This window comes from Babylonia areolata, chromosome 11, assembly GCF_041734735.1.
Source record: "Babylonia areolata isolate BAREFJ2019XMU chromosome 11, ASM4173473v1, whole genome shotgun sequence".
Taxonomy (NCBI): domain Eukaryota; kingdom Metazoa; phylum Mollusca; class Gastropoda; order Neogastropoda; family Buccinidae; genus Babylonia; species Babylonia areolata.
Window position 1 is genome coordinate 29,324,805 of NC_134886.1, and position 23,290 is coordinate 29,348,094.

The 23,290-nt window shown below is 39.8% G+C and overlaps 1 protein-coding gene across 1 annotated transcript; it reads left to right on the plus strand.

Annotated features, from left to right (window-relative positions):
* Window positions 1-1,519: 1,519 nt before the first annotated feature.
* LOC143287639 (uncharacterized) lies at window positions 1,520-22,694 on the plus strand. The gene is made up of 3 exons (XM_076595760.1): window positions 1,520-1,764; window positions 5,308-5,532; window positions 15,444-22,694. The coding sequence occupies exons 1-3, from the start codon at window positions 1,716-1,718 to the stop codon at window positions 16,685-16,687; spliced, it is 1,518 nt and encodes a 505-aa protein (XP_076451875.1). The 5' UTR covers window positions 1,520-1,715; the 3' UTR covers window positions 16,688-22,694.
* Window positions 22,695-23,290: the final 596 nt, after the last annotated feature.

Below are 23,290 nucleotides of genomic sequence, written 5' to 3' on the forward strand. Positions count from 1 at the left end.
TTATACGTCCGTGGGGCAGATCAGGCTGCCACAGAGGCAGCGCACAACTGTGAAGGCTCAGTCCTTTTCAGTTTACCATTAGATCTACAAGAGTGTTATAGGTGTATTGACAAAGTTTCCCGTGATAGGCTTACTGAAATAGGTTAAAAGATTCCGACTGCCAATATTACCGTCACAGTTACTGAGCATCCCCAAGGCTTTCTTGCGTAATTTATTTGTCTCCCATTAAAGACCATTCAGAAGTCAGTCTAATTTATCATTTCGTTTGAATGCTCTTCGTCAGTCCGGTACAAAATATTGCAAAAACACACGCGGCGTGTTTATACGGAAAAGAAGTTAATGTCTATCATATACTTGTCGAGTGTCCCAGAACAAAACTGGTCTTTCAAAAACTCACTGAATAGTTTCCACTAAACACGTCTTTGTCCTCAAGTTAGAAGTCGGATATCAGATTTTGAATAATTATTAATTACTCGGACAAATCACAGAATATTTGAAACAAAATCCAGTTGCTATCTACCGTTGATTATGTTTTTGTTATAATGATCATGCTTTATCCTCACTGCGTTACAGGAATGTTTGAAATAGTTATACTTTACTCTAAATCAGTTCAGTCTTTCGTAGTTCTCCCTGTTCAGTTCTGCCAATTCTTATCAGTGTCTCTTTTCCTGTATCAGTCATCCCACCACCTCTTCCCAGCGCCCCACTCTCCACCCCCCAATCTCCACACGCGCACACACGTGTACTGCTCCCCCAACCCCACCCCCTCTCCCCCCGGTCTACTGTATAATTATAGTAATATCACTTATTAGTGAAAAGACGTTAAAGAAAGAAACACACACACACACACGTCAGTGCACCAGCACGTACGATTCATCAGTGTGTGCCTACAGAAAGAGTGGAGGACGAGAGATGCGCTCGTGGGGACACACAAACGCGTGCACACATACACACTGACAACATCAGTTTCAGTTTTCAAGGAAGTATCACTGCGTTCGGACAAATGTACACCACATGTGTTCGGCCAGATGCATGACAGCAACATGACCCAGCGTGCTAGTCAGGCCTTAAGTGCACTACACACACACACACACACACACAAACACATCGCGACTCGCGCTAATTTGAAAACAGAACCATGCACACCGAATGAATGATACACACGAAACAATGACGTATTGTGTCACGTGATGTAGGAGGAAAATACGGTGGCTGATAAGAGAAAGCGTGATGTCGTTGTGAAAAACGGTGAATCTTACAGGCAATTTACACACTTTACAGTGGATGTCAAGGTGCATACGAACATTATTTCGCATATAATTCATGACTGCTTTGCAACAGACACTAAAAGTGTCATGTATATAGCTCCAGGAAATTAGGACGCTAAAATAGAACGCACACGTGGCAGCTTCAAAAAACAACATTCAAATGATGCGTGCTGGGGTCACACACACTGTGATTGACCTCAGCGGAAGGTGAAGGTTGCGGAAAATAAATGTCACATGGTGCCATGGGGAGAGTGCCGAACGGCACGCACGCCGTTTGAACAGGTTTCGTCATCAGACGGGTTCTCCACTGTCATCATGATCACCCGTTGATGGTATTTCCGATAAACTGAACTGCTGATTGGTTATGAGGACAGCGGGATGGAGGAGGAAAAACAGTAGGAGCCGGTGTGATGTTCAGTTAGACTCCGGCATTGATGGAGGTCGATCATGGGCAAACATGCGGGCGCTGTCGACTTTCTGCTGCTCCTACTGTGCGGTAAGTTTGCACCGTGTTCGGTGTCGTCGCTCTGACCTCAGCGGGGTGTATTATGTGAACAGAATGAATGGGGAGAGCTAAGAAAGCCACTCTCCAGTCACTAAGTCTGCAGGTCGTGTTTTTGTGTGTTTTTTAAATTTAAATTTTTTGAAAAGTGATTGATAATTTGAAGAAAATAGGAATTGAAAACCCAAAATATAAGCTTATGAATTCGAGTCTTTTTCAATGAATAAATAACTTGAACTAGTTGTAGAAATTGAAAAAAAACAACAACAAAAACCCATCCAATTTAAAATTGAATTTTTTGGTTAAAATGATTTGAAGAAAACGGGGATTGATATTCTGTTAAAAAAAAAAAATCTATATATCATAATTCATATGTGTGTATAAAAGACAAGAAATAGATTAAAAAAAAAAATCCAGGAATTTTAAACCCAGAAATTTCAAAAGGTAGATTTACTTGCAGGTAATGACACTTGTTTTACTTGCACATTCATCATGAATTGAAAATACTAGGCATATGTGTGGTACACTGAAGTTTGCACATAATTATGTTTGTGTGTGTGTGTATATATATATGTGTGTGTTTAATGTAAAGACAAAATAAAAACAAAAAAAATTAAGGAACCCCACTGTATCAGGAAATCATGTGTGTGGAAAAGAAATACTTGTTTGCACTATATTGTTATGCAATTTCCTTTTTTTTTAATACAAGGAAAGTAATTATTTATGATGAATCTCTTCAGTTCCCCATGACATGTATACTGTATATATATATATATATATATCTATATGATAGTCATGTCCGACTGTGACCATCAGAACAGCAGAGGAGGCAACTGCTGTTCCGACTGTTTGGGCTAGATTTTGATTATAGTGGAGAGTGTCTTGCCCAAGTTACATCACCACTCTCTTGGCCAAGAGGGTTTTAGGACAGTTGGCGTTGGGATGGTTCCCAAAGGCCAACTAGCCCACAAGGCTGCAGCACTAAGAGCCAGTGCAATTTCGCCTCCTAGTTTGAGAGTCATAGTCCTTCACAAAAGACTAAGCTGTAAATGATTTCCCATTGACTGGAGAAACCATTGATAATACAGCTCTCACTTTGCTGTTGGCCTGTATACCGTGTATACATCATGCAAAATGCATCACTATTTGCCCCATGACTTATAAACATGTCCCTGTCGTTTCAGGATTTTTCACAGTTACATTTTAACTTTATATGTCTTAAAAAAAACAAAAAAAACACCAGTCAGAAGGCTTGATATGACTACTTTCATTATCCGTGAGTAGCAACAGTTAGCCAATCATACTCAGAATGGTAATTACTGGATTTTATTGTCGGTACCCCTCTCAGAAAAATTCAAGATGTCGGATGACAAAACACTGGCTCTAGTGGCATGAAATAGCAGTGTGTTGCAAACACCCTTTGTGATTTTGTCACCCAAGATGTTGCACAAGCTTTGCAAGTCATTGAAGACCATGGATTTTATACTATGGTTACAAAATCTTGTTAGATCTTCACTTGATGCGGATGAAAGTGAGAGCAACAATTTACAGAGAGGGTGGAGGGTGGGGCTTATTGTAGAGTTAGATCTTGCAATAAAAGAAAACAGAGAACAGACCAGAGGCCACAAATAGATCTGTGGCTGATGAAGAGTGGCATTTTCAAGAAGGGGAAGGGGATCAGCTATCGCTTGCAGGCAAAGTCTGATCTGCACTCACCCCCCCTTTCCAGCACAGTGTGCCAATTTGTTCACTGTTAATCTCGATGTCTGAAAGTCAGCATGAGATGAGTGGGCGTGTGCACAGGCAGGCGTGGCATGTGTGTGTGTGTGTGTGTGTGCGCGCATATGTGTGAGTTATATTTCTCTTGAAAAATTAAACTAAAACAGTTTGCTGACTGCAATTCTACAGCAGTTGCTAAGAAACTGAGTGAATGATAGGCTGAAAATGAGTAGAATACTAGAATGATGGATTATAATGCCTGACTTTGTGTGTACATAACTCATGTTGTCATAAGACTATAACTAGTATAAGGTATGTTGACACATTCAGTTTTTAGTTTTCACACATTTTCTAAGTTCATTTCAGCTGATTTTTCTAACAATCTATAACATGATATTCAGAAAGTTTATCTCAAATTTGTGGTTCACTCATCGTTAACCAGTGTATCAAGCAAGCTGCTATAAAAAAAAATAAAAAAAAATTCATAGTTTATTTTCCTTTTAGAAAAGTATGGGTTATGTATACTTTCTTGCAGTGTTTTTTTGTGCTAGAATTTTTTGTCAGTTGCTACCCACTGCAACCAAAACCTGCCTGGCAAATAGGAAGGATAAGTCTAAATAATGCCTGGAACTGAAGGGGTTAATTAATGTAACTGAACATGTTCATATTTATCTGAATGACAATCTCAGTTTGTAAATCATAATCTTATCCTGCCCTATCCTATTGTTTTGGAGACATAGAAACAAGAACAAGTCAGAGCTGTTCTCAAAGTGCTCGACTCCAAAGTTATAACTTATATTAAAAAAAAAAAAAAAAAAAAAAAGAAGCCCTTGATTACAAATGATTGTTGTAGGCTTCTGGAAAGATGTTTGAGGAAAAACACATGGAAGATCCTATACACTTAATGTTAGGCCTGATTTAAACACCCGTCAAGAGACAAAGAGAAGAAAATACAAAGAGAAATGTGATTTAACATTTAAAAAAGAAAAGAAAAAGAAACCTTGATTGAAAAAAATCCCCAGCTATATTATATACAAAATCATATTAGCTGAGTTGTTTTTTTAACCTCCCCAAATTAACCTACCGTAAAGTTCGGTCTATTGAGTGCACTGGTATATAAGCCGCACCCACTAAATTTTTTTTAATTTTTTTTAAAGAACTTCAAACACACATAAGCCGCACTGGCTTATAAGCCGCACTTATTACTGGAAAAGTTGTCAATACTGTAGGTTATGAAATAAACACAAGCGGAAACAACAAAAAGAAAAGCAAGCGAAAATACTGCTAGTGCCACACACACACAAAAAAACCACAAGGAAAATAAGGTCCATAATTTAGGGATAGTCACATTTATTCAATGTTGTCCTGCTCACTGAATCCACTGAAATCTTCGTCTTCAGTGTCCAAGTTTAAATGGTCTCACTACATAGTACTTTCAGCAAGCAAAACAGATGATCACAGATTAAATTGCTGTTAATTTGCCTTCAGAAATTTGTATTTCTCTCTTTGGTGAAGAAAAAAGTTTTCTCCCACTGTAGACCATAGAGTCTGCCCATATTTCGAAAGATGCATGTAGCAGCTATATTCTTTAGTAAATACATAGCTCTGTGCAAGTGTATGAGTGTCTGCTCTTCAGGATCCCAAAATGGCTTCAGCATTACTGTAAAACTGTCTTTAAACTCAACAAAGATGGTCCTGGACACGATCAAACAAGAAAGGATATGTATCAAAACTACCTTTAGGGTAGACAGTACATATTTTGTATATTAAAAAAAAAAAAAAAAGATTGTTAAGCTTTTCTTTCCTATCTCTTGACAGGATGTACCTCCACTGTGCATCTGGAAAGTCAAGGGGACAGCAATGATGTTGCATCCTTCCACATTCCTTCTCCAAAAACTCCCAGAGGTTTTCGTCTTTTGAGTCCAGACCTCTCACCCCCTGATGGCTCCTGGGAGAAAGACATGCACAGGAATGATGACCCCAGTCTTCTGCCAGTCCTTCAGCTGTGCCATCCACAGGGACGCCATCCTGCAGGGTTTGAAGGTAGTATGATTGATAGTCAACGGGCATGTGTGGTTTGGGGTTCGTTTCTGTGGCAGTCTTCAGGTTCTGCGGCTGTAGACTGCTTGACTGGAATGTTTATTTCAGCTAAAGCCCCTGAAGTAGCTTGACTGTTGATCCGTGTGTGTGTAGCATTCAAGTAGTTTACTGATGTTACTGGATAAACTTGCACTTGCAGAGTTAGCTTTGGTTCAGGACACTGCTGTATGGGTCATTTGACCTGTTCAACACAAAATCAGTGGGTCATCTTGAAAATTGATTAGTTAGGAAAGATATCGCTTTCTTCACCACCCATTGGGTTATCCACCACATCCCCTCCCTCATCAGTCAGTGTATATTTTCATTTGTACATTCTCTCTCTCTCTCTCGCACGCACGCACGCACGCACGCGCATGCGCAATGTGAAACAGTTTAAACATACACACACAATTTTAAACTGTTTTACATTTTGTGTGTGATTATTGCTCTTGTTGCAGTTGGTGGTGTGTTGTTAATCTCTGCAATGGAAATGTTTTCTGTTCTTGCATGCCTGCATACATGTGCACAGTGACACACCATTTTGGATCTGAGAAAATTACCCAAAACATTCAACACACACACACACACACACACACACACACACACTCACACTCACACACTCTTTCGCACGCACTCATACCTTACTCTCCCCCCCACCCCCACCACACACATAGTAGTAGTAACAAATACAAATATACACACAACCAATCACAGGGTATATAATGCACAGCGTGTTCTGAATTGGAAATGGTGTACACTTGTGGAGAACAATTGCACAGGTTTCAGGCAAAAAACCTGTGCAAGTTTCAAGGAGAGTTGGGCATGTACAATTGATTGCATTTTCTAACCTTCACAGAAACTCTTGACACCACTCACATGGCTTGATTTTTTTAATGACCTATGCTTCTTTGTTCTTATAACTTAAGAAACCAGTTTGACAGGATAAGACCCTCAGAAAAAGTGTAAGTACTGACCGCACTGTTCTGAAATGCAAAAAGGGTCTTTGTCTTTTAAACAAGGGCAGCCAGAGGCATTGAACAATGCCGCCTCTTTCGGCAATTTCAGTCACTCGTTTTCAGTTTAACTGTCTACAGCATAGGGCTAACAACACTTTCTCAAAGCAGCCTCCTTAACTCCTAGGCTGCCTATATGACGAGATAACTCATCATTGCAAGCATGTATGCTTTGCTGCCACAATGACGAGATAACTCGTCATCAAAATATTCTGACTTTTCCCTGGTTTGCATTTAGTTTGTTGACAAAAATACTGGTAGCTTTAGGTTGGGGAATCTTTCTAGATTCTATTCGTAGCGAGAAACACCATCTGCATCATGAGGCAGTCCTTTATTTGAACGTTTTGGTTGGGTTACTGTTGTAGTGTTTGCCTGGCTCCTCTCCTCGCTTGCTCAACAAAATGTTGGACTGACACCGTGCTCAAGACATGCAATCGTGGTGAACTAAATCAACCAAACTTGCTTTCTTTAGCTGATGCTCAGAAAGAATTGAAGCGTTATTTCGAAGGAGAAGACAGTGATGAATATTTACAGGATGATTTGATAGAAACTAAAGGAAGCAATCAAGAGAGTGGCAAAGATACGACTATCAGTAAGTGATGCCGGCTGTTCAGCTGTAGCAGATGACAGAAGTGACCAAATTTTCAGCAGGACACAGTGTCAGCGAATTTCTTGGCACTCAGCCAAGGCAGCCTGATGAGAACTGGATAAAGTGACTGTGTGAGAGGGGTGAAGAGGGGGTGCGGGGGGGACGGGGGGGGGGGGGGGAGACTGAGGGGGCGTGGCCTCACATCCATATTATCACTTAGAGAAGTCACAATATATTGTATATCTATCTCTTTAAAAAAAAAGTTTTTTTTATTGTTGTTGTTCTAGTATGATTTTGTATGCAGATATCCATTTGTCCAGAAAATATATTTTAGTGCAAATTACCTAATGTTTGTAATGAACAAGTTGAAAATGTGACAAAAAACAAAACACTGATTTCAAAACAACAGCATGTCACTAAAAACACTTAAAAATGGGAAAACATCATGTGTTTTATATTCTTTATTCATTTACCTTTCAGAAAATATATGCTTTTATGGGTCTTTCTCCAGTAACAAAGAGCACAGAATTTTTTGAAAATTTATACCCGTTTTTTGTGAAAACAAACCCTGGCAAATAGATTTCACTTAAATCTTATTTTCCTGGCAGTGAAAGGGTTAAGCAAGAAAGAATTCAAAATGAAGCTATGAGACTGATATTGGGAACAACGAAGGACACTCCAACTGAGACCTGCTTGACCTTCCTTCAGTGCAGACCAGACACAAGTTAGAATGGGCCATTTCAGAGCACTGGAAAACCCTCAAAACCCACTGCATGATGATGATGATGACATGGATACTTAAATAGCACCTATACTTAGTCAGAAACCAAGCTCTAAGCTGTTTACAAACGTGGTGTCATTTGCACAACAGGATGCCTACCTGGGTAGAGCTGACTGATAGCTGTTATTGAGGGCTCATCATTCATTTCCTGTGTCATTCAATCAGGTTTCATTCAGTCATGCATGCACACACACACACACACACACTCATACAGATATGGTGCACTTTACATGTACGACCATTTTTGACTCACTTGTGTAAACAAAGTGAGTATGTTTTAACCCGGTGTTCAGTTGTCTGTGTGTGTGTCTGTGTGTCCGTGGTAAACTTTAACATTGGCATTTTCTATGCAAATACTTTGTCAGTTGACACCAAATTAGGCATCAAAATAGGAAAAAATCAGTTCTTTCCAGTCATCTTGTTTAAAACAATATTGCACCTCTGGGATGGGCACAAAAAAATAAATAATGAAGCCTAATTATATGTAAACTGCATTTACTGTTATATTTATATTTTTTGTATTCTCTAAACTTGGCACTTTGATCTGATATTCTGACACAACAACAAGAGCAGTCATTATTATCATTTTTTGTTCAAACAGGAACTTCTTTTGCTAAGCATGGAAGTTTTATTTATTTTGCCAACGTTTTGGTGCAGAGGTAAAAAAAGGAAATTACTCTGTAATTAATGCTGTGGGACTTAATTTGCTTTAAACTGATCTTTCTCGTCTTACACATTACATTTTGAAATTATACTCAATACATAAAAAGCTTGTGTGTTTTACTCTCAGTCACAAGTGAGTCTTGAAGGCCTTGCCTCTCTTGTCTTTATTTACCCCACCATGTAGGCAGCCATACTGCAGTTTTGTGGCAAGGGGGCTGCATGCTGGGTATGTTCTTGTTTCCGTCGCCCACTGAATGCTGACATGGATCACAAGATCTTTAACATGCATATTTGATCTCCTGTGTGCATATGCAAATGAAGGGGTTCAGGCACTGGTAGGTTTGTACATATGTTGTCAGAGAATGGTTTGAATACCTTAAAACATTTTCCATTTCCATTTCTTACCAGCAGCTTGGGAATGATCTTTAGGCAGTGATTAGATCTGCTTTGTTGGGAACAAATTTCCAGAGTTGAACACAGAACAGTAACTTCCATGTTGTGATAAGAAAATAATTTTTTCATAGTGTTGTCAGGAAATGGTTTTCTTGGTGCAGTCAGGAAAGAGTTTTCCATGGGCAACAATTTCCATTATTGAGGAAACGCATGCCAGTTCTCATTGTCAGGAAAGCGTTGCCAGTCAGAAAATAGTTTACATGGTCAGACTGTCCTGTTCCCCTTTCTATAGCTGCAGCCTGCCCAGCAGTAATTATTGTTGTTCTGTTATTTGTAATAGGCCATGAGGAAACATTCACACACTTAAACACACACGCATGAACTCATGCACATGTATACATATGCGCCTCACATGTACACACATGCACATACATGCATATGTATAGGCGCATACACATATGCATGCACATGTGTGTGTGCGCTTGCACACACACACACACAAAATATAAATGTGGTAAATGGACATAATTACCGTCCTTTCTTTGAGACCTGCATCACTTTCCACACCTTTGGAAAGAAAATGCATGCATCCCCACATGATTTGTCAATACAAACATGTGAGTGTTTACATTAATTAGGCTGTTGATTAGGTTCACATTAATTAACCTGTTACTTCATCACTTGTTTATAGAGTCTGTTAATAAGGTTCACTTTAATTAGCTTGTTAATTAACACATGTTTGTGTCTCCACTCATTTCATCTCTCTACCATGCTGTCTCTTTTGTTTGTCAATGTCATTCAGCAGATTGATCTATTCACAACTAAACTGATCCCTCATTTTTTGGTACCTGTAGCTGTTCACTCAGGTGTGAAATAAACCAGATGGGTGTGAATGACCATATGGTCTTGTGATCATAATGATTGATATGAAAATAAACTTTCCATTCACTGGCCATCACCATTTCTGTACATTTCTCTGTGTAATATCAGCTGACTGCTGTTTTAGTGTTTGACTCTTTGAGTGACCCTTTTTAAAGAGTCAGCAGAACATATATTTATAATGCAGCATTTTACCTTTTCTTTCATGTGTTGCACATTCACAGTGAATTTCATTTTTAAATATTGTGTACAGCTTGAAAGCTTGCTACTCTGTATTGTATCAATTTTGTTCCAGATGTTATGTTAGAAAATTCTTGTTAGTTTGAGGTCAGACCAATGAAATTGATTATAAAGTTTGTGTGTGTGTGTGTGTGTGTGTTTTTCCTAACAAGTGCTGTCACAACTCATTCTGAGCCATGCAGCTTACAAGAATAGCATGGAGCGAAGCCAATGCGGGCTGAGAGATGTCAGTTTGACCAAGGCATTTTTTGTTGAATAGATTTTAACACCTACATCATGCACTTCATGTCAGTCACCATGTTGCCAGCCTGCCTGTCTCACGGTGTGTGTTGACTGACTGAACTGTGGAACAGTTGTTAGACTTTTTTTCTGTTTTTTTTTTTTTTTGCATGCAGATAGTGACGTACACAATAACACATACACAGGCTTGGCTCCATTCTTGCAGTGACTTTTTTCAAGTTCTTCCATTTCATTTGTCACATTCTTTTTGCAACTTTTTTCTTTTTTCACTCCAGCACTTCCATTTCATTTGTCAGCACTTTGGTGTGTTTTTTCAATACCCCCCACCCCCACCCCCCTTGCCCCCCTACAGTGGTATTGTTTATTGTGTGAAGTCTGTTTGAAATGGAACCAGCTGTTGGCTGGTGAAGTGAACTTCAAAATAAAGCTGTAGATTCTGATTCTCTCTCTCACTCTCTCTCAAGGGGTAAATCACCTGTGTGCCACCTGTTGTGCTGGTAATGGTCATTGTTTGTTTGAAGTGAACGTCTCTTCTGTTCTGTTATGTCATTATTTAGTGTGTGTGTGTGTATGTGTGTGTGTGGTGTACTATTTTTATTCATTGATTAGCAGAGGTGGTTGTATCCAGCGACACCCATCTGTTTTCAGTGATGCAAAACACATGCAGTTGTATTACCTTTTCTTTTTTTCCTCCACAGAGATAACAGATGATTGTTATGAAAATAATCAGTAATTGGGCAATCACTTGGTCAATTAGCAGTTTTTAATTGGTCAATCATCTTGTAAAAAGAATTTATAATTGGTCTCCTGGTTGTACAAATAATTCATAATTGGTAATTTAGGTGGTTTTTTGACTCACTTGTGTGAACAAAGTGAATTGGTGTTCGGTTGTGTGTCTGTGTGTGTGTGTGTGTCCGTGGTAAACTTTTAACATTGCCAATTTTTCTGGAAATACTTTGTCTGCCAGTACCAAATTTGGCTTAAACATAGTATGAAAAAAATCTCCAGAGTCATATGAGTAATAGGTTGTAAGTCTCCTGAATTAAGCAGTATTTCTGTATCATTAACAGTTTTATTTTGCTAAGGTAGTATTTCTGTATGATTAACAGTTTTATTTTGTTAAGGTGTGTTCCAAAATCCAAAAATTCTAAAAACCGCTTCCCACTGACTTGCTGGAAGGTAGGTTGTGTTTGGTGAGAAGACATGACCTCATTTTTCTTCTTCACAATTTAAAGGAAAGAAATACAAATTCTGGACAGAACACGTACAGTGAAGCTAACTACACCATTGACGTGTTTACTGGATATCAGTATCCTAAAGTGAACTAACTGGAATGAACATAAAAGAAAAATTGAAGCAATCGTTTCTTCAGCAGCCCGTTGTCGACTGGTTTGTGCAGATCTGGAGATCTACCATGTGTTGTGATGTGCTTGAAGGAGATGGCAACATCTCCTCAACTGCCGAAATAAAAGAATGATCAAGATATAATAAAACACAAAAAACATGATTAAAAGGGCGCTGTTACGTCCAATACAATCACATCTATTTATTGCACGAAGAAGAAAACATCAACATTGTTTTAAGTATTGAATTCAGTAAAATGACGTCAGATGCGCTGCAGCAGTGGGGATTAGCCTGCTTGCTTTGAAACTGAACATGCAGGGGTTCGATCCTGTTTGCATGCCCTTCTTTTTTTTTTCTCCCAAGCTTGCTTTATATACATACATACATATATATGTTTTGTTTTTGTTCATCATATTTGATATAGAACACTTTTTAACGAATTCTTAACCTCTTTTTTTCTCTCCTCATGATTCCTTTATTGGATAAAGCGCGAAGCACAAGCGAGTCATGAGGGTTTTGCCTCTTTCTTTTTTTTAGAGAGAGCAGACAAAACAGTGTTTGCCCAAGTGTGAGAAAAGTCAGCCCATTGAATCACCAAATCACCTTGATGGTATTCTCATATGTTTGCTTGAGTCTGCTTACATGTGTTTTTGTGAATACTTGCTTGCACTTGCATGTATCATTGTATGTGTTTTGACATATTTTTGAATGTGCATGGTATTAGTTAGTATTACTATTTTATTATTCTTATTACTTATTTGGCTGTTCAACCAAATTTGCCAAGTGAAAAAGGGTGTGATTACACATTACACTCCAGCCTAGTCACTGTTGTTTTCTTCAACTTGCATCAGTTCACCACTCTGTGTGTCTTGCTTGCTTGTGTCTGGAGGCCAGGTGTGTCAAAGTGACTGCAAGTCAGCAGGCTCTAAAATAAAAAGCAGCAGCAGCAGTGTTTTATTTTGAGACTTGCAGTCCTGACTAATGTGCGAGTTGAGTGATCATCACTGGGAAGCCCTTGTGCATTGTGTGTAGTGCAGTGTTCTGACCTTTTGGAGAGAGAACAGGCATGAGATCAGTGTGGGTGTGGTAGTTGGAGGGTGGTGGTGGGGAAGGGGGGTTGGGGGGGGGGGGGGGAGGACCACAAACTGGTTGAAGCCTGGGGAGAAAGTCTTGCATAATGAAACCCACATGCATTTCATACAGATACTGTTTATTGCCAAGTATTAGTAGCAACATATTGTAAATGATTTTTGGACAAGTGCTTGCCTGAATAAGGAAGCCTTTATACTTCACTGGGTATTTGATAAAGCGTTTGATGATTAATAATGGTGATACTGATAGTAATGATAGATAATAATAATGTTAATAATAGTAATGATGGTCATGATCATGATAATAGTGATGATGTTGGTGATGATAATATCACACAGTACTTGCTTCCTGGTGATTTAGTTGAGAGCAGATAGTTATGGCAGTTGCTTCCTCATAATTTGATTGTGATCTGATAGTTGAGGCAGTTGCTCCCTGATGAATTAGCTAAGACTGGATAGTTTCTGCAGTTGCTTCCTGGTGAGTTAGTTGAGACTGGATAGTTTCTGCAGTTGCTTCCTGGTGAGTTAGTTGAGACTGGATAGTTTCTGCAGTTGGTTCCTGGTGAGTTAGTTGAGACTGGATAGTTTCTGCAGTTGGTTCCTGGTGAGTTAGTTGAGACTGGATAGTTTCTGCAGTTGGTTCCTGGTGAGTTAGTTGAGATTGGATAGTTTCTGCAGTTGGTTCCTGACACCTTAGTTGAGATTTTGTAGCTTCCAGATCCTTCAAGTTTCTCAAGGAGGTGATCACTGCATTTGGACAACTTCATATAGGCCTGCACCATATCTGCTGGGCAGATGCCTGACCAGCAGCATAGCCCAAGGCACTAGTCAGGCCTTGGGTACATGCATATATTTGCATACCTATCTGAGTGGGTTTCTTCTACAGAATTTTGCCAGAGGACAACCTTTCTGTTGCTGTGGATTCTTAGTGCATGCTGCACAAGGAACATCAGTTTATGGTCTCATCCAAATGACTACATTCAGTTTGATATTGCAGTCAGACTTGGGAGAAAGGGCAAGACTGGGATTGCCAGACCCTCATGGACACTGTATTGGCAGAACTAAGTGTTTCAACATTCTGCCACCTTCCACCTTGCAGGAAATCAGTTTACACAATGCAGTGCCCTTCACAGCCTGCTAAAGAGGGGGGGTACCATGCCTCAGGGTCAGAAGGGAGTGGCTGTGTAGACTTGGGTACACAGCTAAATGGGTCCACTGTGGAGAAAGAAGGGATCACTGTTTATGCTGGTTACACATGAGGCTTTCAACAGAAAATGGCCTTGAGAAGATAATGAACTGCTGAGTAGAAAATGCCTTCTTAAAAGATGGCATAAAATGTGTGCGTCTTGAGGAAGAAATGACCCCATGAAAATAGTTGACCCCAGAGTAGAAAATAGCTTTATGACTGCGTAGTTTATATATATGGAATGACCTTCAGTTAAAATAAAAAAAAAAAAAAAAATAAAAAAAAAAGGGGGGGGTAGGTAATTTTTTTGTGGATCAGGGTGTGGAATGGCTGTTTAACTCAGTACTGCAATTTTACACCCATGACATTCCCCACAGACAGCCTGTTTGAATGGGTTATTAAAAAAATCACCAAGAAATAAAAATTAAAAGTTATAAACAATTTTCCAAACTGATCAGTAACACAGTGAGTTAGTTGGGGGCAAAAGAAAAAGTTCCTTCTTATGCAGTCTTAGTGAGATTATGAAAGTATCCAAAATTTGCTCACACTGGTGGCTTGTATATGAATCCAGGAAAGCACAAAGAGTTTGAAACAGTTTTGATTCAGAACGTTTACAGCCCCAATCAGGCTTTTCGTCTGAAACAGTTGTCTGCCTTGTGACTGGGAAGAAATTGGGTCAGACGCCATTGTTGACCTGCACTGTTCACATGAACCAGTCACCTAAAAAATCACTCCTCTGTTCGCGATCACAGCAACACACGCTGTATTTATTGATCACAGTGGAGAGTGGAAAGGTCACTCGAGTTATCAGCATATAACGTCATTATGCAAATTAGGTGCCACTCCAAAAATTAAGAACTTTATAAAGCCCAGATGGGCAGAACAGCTGAGTGGTTAATGGACTTTAAATCTGAGAGTCCTGGGTATGAATCCCGGTGACAGCGCCATTTTTCTCTGATCTCCCAGTTTAAAAGATGTGCAGACCTGCTAGTGCCTGAACCCTCTTTGTGTGTATACACATGCAGAAAATCAAATATGCACATGAAGGATCGTTTAATCCATGTCAGCATTTGGTGGATTAAGGAAACAAGAACATACCCGGCATGCAACCCCCCAAAATGGATTGTGACTGCCTACATGGTAGGGGTAAAAATGGTTATACACATAAAAGCCCACTCATGTATACGAGTGAATGTGGGAATCACAGCCCATGAACAAAGAAGCAGAAGAAGATGTAAAGCCCCGATTGGGCTCTTTCATTTGAAACAGTCGTAAACAGTCGGTCCTCGATCAGGGCCCATCATTCACAGAGAGCTAATGATTCATCACTGTGCATAAAACAAAAATACAGTTCTAACTGTGCTGTAAAATAACCACATGGAAGAATGGTGTAGTGTTACTGTGGTGCATGTCTTGCCATCATGGTAAAAAGTGAGAGTCATACATGTGTTTTCAGGTCTGACTCCCCAGGGACTGGTGCTGGACAAGGTGTATATCCTGGTGGTGTCAGCCACTTCCCCTGCCCACCACCTCCCCCTGCCTGGCCTACCCATTCCCCCCTCCCGCTGCCTCCCCTTCCAGCAGGTCAGCCAGTTGTCCCGGTCTGAGAAAGTCCGGACCTACCCGGAGCTGGTCCAGGACTACAAGAGGCTGCGTGGGTCCAAGTCAGGGCTAGGGGTGTTTGAAATGCTGCCTCTTGGGGGTAAAGGCTGTCGCCCAGAGGATGTTTCGCCTTTTGTCCTGTCCCAGATGATTGGGTTGGGGGAGTTCCTGGGCCAGAGATACCGGCAGGCGTTGCCATGGTTACAGGAGGTGGGCAGGGACCCGGTGGTGGCAGGGTGTGTGCCGGAGTCAGAGTCATTCCAGAGCACGGCGGCCTTGCTGCATGGGTTGCTGCAGGAGAAGCAGTTCTGTCGTTTGGAGGTGAAGAAACTGTCGAGACAGGTGGTGCGGGGGCTGGGCGCTCACCAGCCCTGCCCGGCCATCGCTGAGGCAGAAGTGTTGATGGAGCGAGCGTACAGGGAGGAGAGTGGGGTGCTGAAGGACGCGGAGGCTGGCCGCAGTGTTCCACAGACCCTGTACGCCAGTCTGGGCGTGGACAGGTCCAGCCCCGCCAAGCATGTGGCGAGGAGCCTCCAGCACCTGCTGTGTGGTGTGGACGTGAGGAAAGGAGACCTTTGCTTTGATGCTGCTTCAGGCGCTTGCTTCAACCTGACTCAGCCCCATGTCCAGCACCTGTGGGACAGTGCGGGTCGGCACAATGCATACCTGTCCTCCCACCCCCTCTTCCGGTCCTACGCCGTGGCCGACACTTCACCCCACATCGACGCCCTCCTGGCCTGGTTCTCCTCTGGGGCTCCCAGCACTGACCATGCCATCAAAGTGGACGTGGCCGACGACTTCTTCTTCCTCAAGCTGTTGTCTGCTCTGGGTCACCGCCTGGGGAAGCCCATTGTGCCAGCCACACGTCTGGTGATTGAGCAGTACCGCAAAGCCCGCTCCCCCTCCTCCTCCAGCAGAACATTCCCCCGCTTCTGGAGGGTGCTGGTGGACGGGGAGGTGGTGACGGACACCCTGAGGTCCTGTGCTGGGGGGGCGGTGAATGGGCTGTGCGGGGTGGACTCCCTCAGGGCCCACCTGAAAGACTGGGTCAACAGCAACATGTTTGGCGCCTGCCCAGGGCGCAGAGATGAATTGTGAGATGCTCTACTGTTGGTGGTCTGCTGTGTGCATGACCTGGCTCAGAACGTATGTGTGGCCTTGGTGTAAAGGCTAAGTGATGAATCGTTAAGAATCATTGTTTATCTGGGGACCGAACGTTTCCCACCTTATTTATTCCAGTACTGTTCTTGTCAGTTTGCATGCTGATACACGTATATGTTGGGAACTTTGACTGGAAAGTTTGAGCATTAGTTGATAAAGTAGGTCAGTTCGTGCAATTTATCATTTTAACAACAGGATGAAGTTTGTGCTTCTATTTTTGTCATGAATTTTTACTGTCTCAGAATTCCATTTTGCTGCTTTCTTTGACTTAATGATTTTTTTCCGAATCATGACATGTGAAGTAAGAAAAAAAAAAAAAAAAATTAGGAGACTGAAAGTTCAAATATGAAATTTTTTCACCATAACCTTAATCTCTGCATCTTATGTATGTGAACATATCTTAACATTTTATGTGTTAATGGTTAAAAGTAGATATGAAACCTTGGATGATGTTCATTTAGACAATCAACCATTCCCATCTGATTTTCCACCCACTGTGGGTTCCGCAGATTGTTATTAATCAAGCCAATAATTCTGTGATACTCTTAAGGCCCAGAACAGCACTGGCAAGGTTGGTGGAGGTTTCATGGTGTGGAAAGTGCAGATTCACCATCTTCGAATGCTAGTGTCAAAATTGCATCATGCAGAAATTCTTATGTCCTGTAAAAAGAAGCCACACAGGGTTGGTCATGTTCAGAGAACAAGAGTAAGATGGGTCCTCTATGAATTTGACTGTGTGCCTTAGAAATGAAACTACAGTGCCAGATGTGAGGAAGGAATTTTTGTGAAACTGCATAACTTTCTCTTTTTTCTTCTTCTTTTTTTCTTTTAATCTTTCTTGAAATTAATCATATTAAAATAAACAGGTCTGAATGATGGTGAGATTTAGTAATATGGTTAGGTTTCACTTGAAATACCAAGTTAGTCTGAGAAAACAAAGAAGTTTGTTAGATAATGTTAAGACAGATTTTTTTTTCCACGTGGTTCCATTCCGGCAGTGGGCTGTTAAGTTAGTTTTTTTGATGAGTTTAGTGTCTTGATGGAGAGAGTGCATCACTGTTCTTACCACGGTGATTGTGGGACTTTTTTTTTTAATTAAAAAATTTTTTTTTTTCATTCAGTTGACTGAAAGACATGCACAGAAATTTTATATGAGAGGCAAGGATAGAGCAATTAATTATGACCATCCAACACAAACTTCCAGGGGTGCCATGTTTTTCACCAATGCATGTTTAACTTGTGCTTTGTTTTCCAAAATGGACCCTTCCTTTTCAGTCATTGTGTCAGCAGGGTCCTTTCACTTTGGCCAACAGGTGTAATCCTGCTTACACTTTCTGATAGAAACTTTTCTCGCCTTCACCTTCTAAAACAGAATCAGGCCATGCATTTTGCACGGATACAATACATCTTTATTCACCCAGCTGGAAATTAATTTTTGATTGCACAAGTGATCCTACTACTAATATATGTGCATTGTTGAGAAGACAGACTTCGAAATTGAAATTGAATCTGCATTCAGTCTTCTAAACTATGAAACTGTTGGTGAACATGAAGAGCACCAAGGACAGTCATTCACAGGTAAAATGAACACCTAAAAATGATTAAAGATGCCTCTGTAAATAGACAAAAGAATGCTGGATGCATGTTCATATGCATATCAAGAATGCATATGTTAACAAGTGTTAATGTCATAAATAAAATCAGTGAAAGCGTATTTGGATGTGTTCAGTACTTAGTCTGGTGCACATGGCATAGGCAAAATGAACATACTTGACAGTCTGTAGGCAAAATGTGTGGGGGCAAAACGTGATGCACCATCTGACGACTTTAGGCTTGATTTGACTTGAACTAGGAGAATCACTTAACGACAGCTTTAGGACTTAATTTAGCATTGATCATTGATGGAAATGGTAAGAGCTGGCTTCTGTTTTTTTGTTGTTGTTTTTTTTTAACTGACACAGGAGAATACTGTTTCAAGGTGATGTGCCAATTAAGTATTTTTGATGACCCCACTATTTTTCTTTAAACTGACACAGGAGAATGCTGTTTCAAGGTGATGTGCCAATTAAGTATTTTTGATGACCCCACTATTTTTCTTTTAAACTGACACAGGAGAATGCTGTTTCAAGGTGATGTGCCAATTAAGTATTTTTGATGACCCCACTATTTTTCTTTTAAACTGACACAGGAGAATGCTGTTTCAAGGTGATATGTCAATTAAGTATTTTTGATGACCCCTCTAAATATTTTTAAAACTAACACAGGAGAATGCTGTTTCAAGGTGATGTGTCAATTAAGTATTTTTGATGACCCCTCTAAAAATTTTTAAAACTAACACAGGAGAATGCTGTTTCAAGGTGATGTGTCAATTAAGTATTTTTGATGACCCCTCTATTTTTTTTAAAAACTAACACAGGAGAATGCTGTTTCAAGGTGATGTGTCAGTTATTTTTGGTGACCTCTCTTCCCCCTTTCCCTCATGTCCTCCCCCTTACCCCCTCTTTGTATTAGATTTCAGTCAACAATGTCATTGTGAGATGATTTTTTTGAATATAATTAAGAAGGCAATAAAGTTTTGGTCCCCATTGTTGAGGGGAGGATAACTGAATTACTTATTTATAAATAGATACATTTATGGTGCAGTTGACCCGCACATACTTATTGAAAAGACAAGTAAGTCAGGACCCTTGGGTGCTGATTGGTCCCTGGTGTAGCTTTTGTCCACTTTGCTTCAGGATGCAGCACATACACACAGGCATCATTGTCCTATGTTTGGACTCTATTGTGTCCTCAGCAGTTGTTACTTCCTTAAGTCAATTTTTGTCAGGTCTGTCAGATCATTTAAGGAAATTACGGACTGTGCCAGGTCATTTCAGGAAGATGCAGACTGTGCCAGATCATTTAGGGAAAATACACTTGGTGTGTATATAGCTGTACTTCCTATCCACTCATGCACATTGTGTGTGACCAGATTCTCTTTTGAAACAAAATTCGAAAGAAAATATTTACACAATGTTGGAAGAGTTGTTTCATGTAGACATTTCGCAGTGAAAGGTCATAAGTAAAAGTCTGCTTCATTTTCACTCTCATCAGGGCATCAAAGCATTTTTGATGATCCATATATGCTACACCACATCTGTTTGATAAGAAAAACAAAGCAAAAGAGGAGTGTATGCCTGATCTGTGCATAAACCCAACACACTGGTCAGGTGTTGTGAGCCTACCGTAGGTTTGTATTCAACAATAACACATAATGAAATAAATCTGAAAAATATACAAATAAGTAAATACATTAAAATATAATAGAATTGAAAGATTCATAGAAAGTGAATGAAAAAAACAAGATACTTCCTAAATGGGAAAAGCAGATTTGCCAGAGTAGATGTGACACAAAATATAGACATAGGTTGCTTGGAAGCTTCTGCCCATTTCCTGGAAGAAAATAAAAGGAGGGGGCAAGGGAGGGGAGGAAAGTTAGTGGATATGTGTATTTCTTGACCATGATTGTTTATACATACATGTTACCCAGTGCTTTTGGACATTGAGATAGATTTCTCAATGTCTGTTTAAGTGTTGCTTTACTGAGCAGGTTCGGTTTGCTGTTCGTGTAGTGTTAGTCATGGGCATTTTGTGACTGTCAATGTCTGGCATTTTTTTGTGTGTGTGTTTGCCTTTTTTCTGTTCAGACTTTGACCTGTTTGCTGTTAATTTTTTTTGTTCCTTTGAATTTGTTTTGATCTTTTGATTTTTGTGGATTTCACTGTGTGTTATTGTGAGAGAGAGAGAGAGAGAAAATCTCATGGGAACATGCTTAAATTACAAAGTCATGTCAGTGTTGTCAGTCCCCAGCTCAGCTTTTTGTCATTCATTGACAGCTTTGTGTGCGTTTTTTTTATCCGTTGTTCCCGGTGGCCATTTGCCTGATAAGGGCTTTTAAGAAAAGGTTGAGGGTTGGAGTGTTCTGCTAATGGTGTGTATGGAACAAAGAAGCGTCTGCAAAGGAAAAGAATATAATATTAATGGAGAGGTTTATAGTGATTGGGATATGAACATGACAGATGATAAGAATTTATAATCCGTGCACATAGACTCTTCAGGATCGCACGTGCTGTTGAAAGCTTTCTTTTTTTGTGTTTTTTTGGTTGTTTTTTTTTTTTTTTTTTTGGTTTCACTGTAATTGTTAATTTCTATAGTTTATTTTTGATGGTAGTTATTAGTATATATGTGTTCACTGGTTGTAGTTAGTCTATTTCTTTTTTCTTTCTTTTTTGTGGTTGTTAGTGTGCATTTGTTCAGTAATTTTGTTTAGTGGTGGTTGTTAACGTGTACATGTTCACTGTCACCTCAGACAAATTTCATCAGCCTCAAAGACGCTTTATTAAAAGTGTCACAGATAAACAATGATTAGACTCTTGATAAAAGTGTCACAGTTTCACAGTGATTAGACACCAATAAAAGTGTCACACTTTAACAGTGATTAGACACCAATAAAAGTGTCACACTTTTAACAATGATTAGACACCAATAAAAGTGTCACAGTTTAACAGTGATTAGACACTTGATAAAAGTGTCACAGTTTAACAGTGATTGGGTACCCAATAAAAGTGTCACAGTTTAACAATGATTAGACAATTGATAAAGTGTCAGTTTTACAGCGATAGACACTGATATAAGTGTCACAGTTTATGATAAAAGTGTCAGTTTTACAGCGATTAGACACTGATATAAGTGTCCAGTTTAACAATGATTAGACACTTTATAAAAGTGTCACCGTTTTACAGTATTTAGACACTGATAAAAGTGTCACAGTTCAACAATGATCTGTGTATTATTAGATTGTTGTGCCAACGAATGGTGGTACCATATGGAGGCAGCCACCCTCGGTCACACAGTGCACACTGAAAACTGGGCATTCTGTATGTGCAAGCTTATCTGATCTCTGCCTGCCGCCAGGGACTGACCTTGTTGTGACTGATGCTCACTTTGTGCTGATGATTTCAGATGTAGTTGATATTTAACAACCTATATCCATCCTCAAGATAGATATATTTTTTATTGTTTTCAAGAGATGATGAGGAATTTGTACAACAGTGTTTTGTAAGTTCCTGTTCTCTCTTTACAAGAGCAGGACATCAGAATTGCTGATGCTCAGGATCAGAAATCATAATATCACCATTTGCTACTTGTTCTCATTTTACGAGCTCATGTTGTCTTGATAAGATCTAAGTTGAAAAATTTCTGGAGTATTTTTTGTTGTTGTTGTTCATGTTCTCTTTACAAGAAAAGATGATAAGCAATGATCAAAGATTAACCCCTAGGCTGCCTGCATGACGAGATAACTCGTCATGGCAAGCATGTATGCTTCGCTGCCACAATGACGAGATAACTCGTCATCGAAATATTCTGACTTTTCCCTGCTTTGCATTCAGTTTGTTGACAAAAATAGGGGTAGCTTTAGCTTGGGGAATCTTTCTAGATTCTATTCATAGCTAGAAACACCATCTGCGTCATAAGGCAGTCCTTTATTTGAACGTTTTGGTTGGGTTACTGGCCGCAGTCTTTGCCTGGCTCCTCTCCTCGCTCGCTCAACAAAATGTTGGACTGACTCCATGCTCAAGACATGCGCTCGTGGCGAACTAAATCAACCAAGATTACTTTCTTTAGCTGATGCTCAGAAAGAATTGGAGCATAAATTCGAAGAAGAAGACAGTGGTAAACATTTATAGGACGATTTGATGGAAAATAAAGGGAGCAATCAAGAGAGTGGCCAAGATACAACTATCAGTGAGTGATGCCAGCTGTTCAACTCTAGCAGACGACAGGTCACCGAATTTTTAGCACGACACCGTATGAGCTATTTTCTTGGCACTCAGCCAACGCGGTCTGATGATAACTGGATGAAGTGACGGTGTGAGAGGGGTGAAGAGGAGGGGGGTGGAGACTGAGGGGGTGTGGCCTCACATCCATATTATCACTTGCAGAAGTCACAATGCATCTATTTCTTTTTCAGTTTTTTTTATATTGTGGTTGTTCTAGTATGATTTTGTGTGTGCAGATATCCATTTGTCCAGAAAATGATATTTTTGTGCAAATTGCCAGACTAATGTTTGTAATGAACAAGTTGAAAATGTGACAAAAAACAAAACACTGATTTCAAAACAACAGCATGTCACTTAAAATGCATAAAATGGGAAAACATCATGTGTTTTGTATTCTTTATTCATTTCCCTTTCAGAAAATATATGCTTTTATGGGTCTTTCTCCAATAACAAAGAGCACAGAATTTTTTGAAAATTCATACCCGTTTTTTGTGAAAAAAAACCCTGGCAAATAGATTTCACTTAAATCTTATTTTCCTGGCAGCGAAAGGGTTAATGAAAAACTGGCAGAACATTGTATGCTGTAGAATTTGTAATTTCCTTTTCTTTGCAAACAAGGCAGAGTTTCAAAATTCATAGGCAGTTGATTTTGACAGGTTTTTTTGTTGTTGGTTTTTTTTTTTACATTGGTGTAACTTCTTGTTCTTTGTTTACAAGGCAT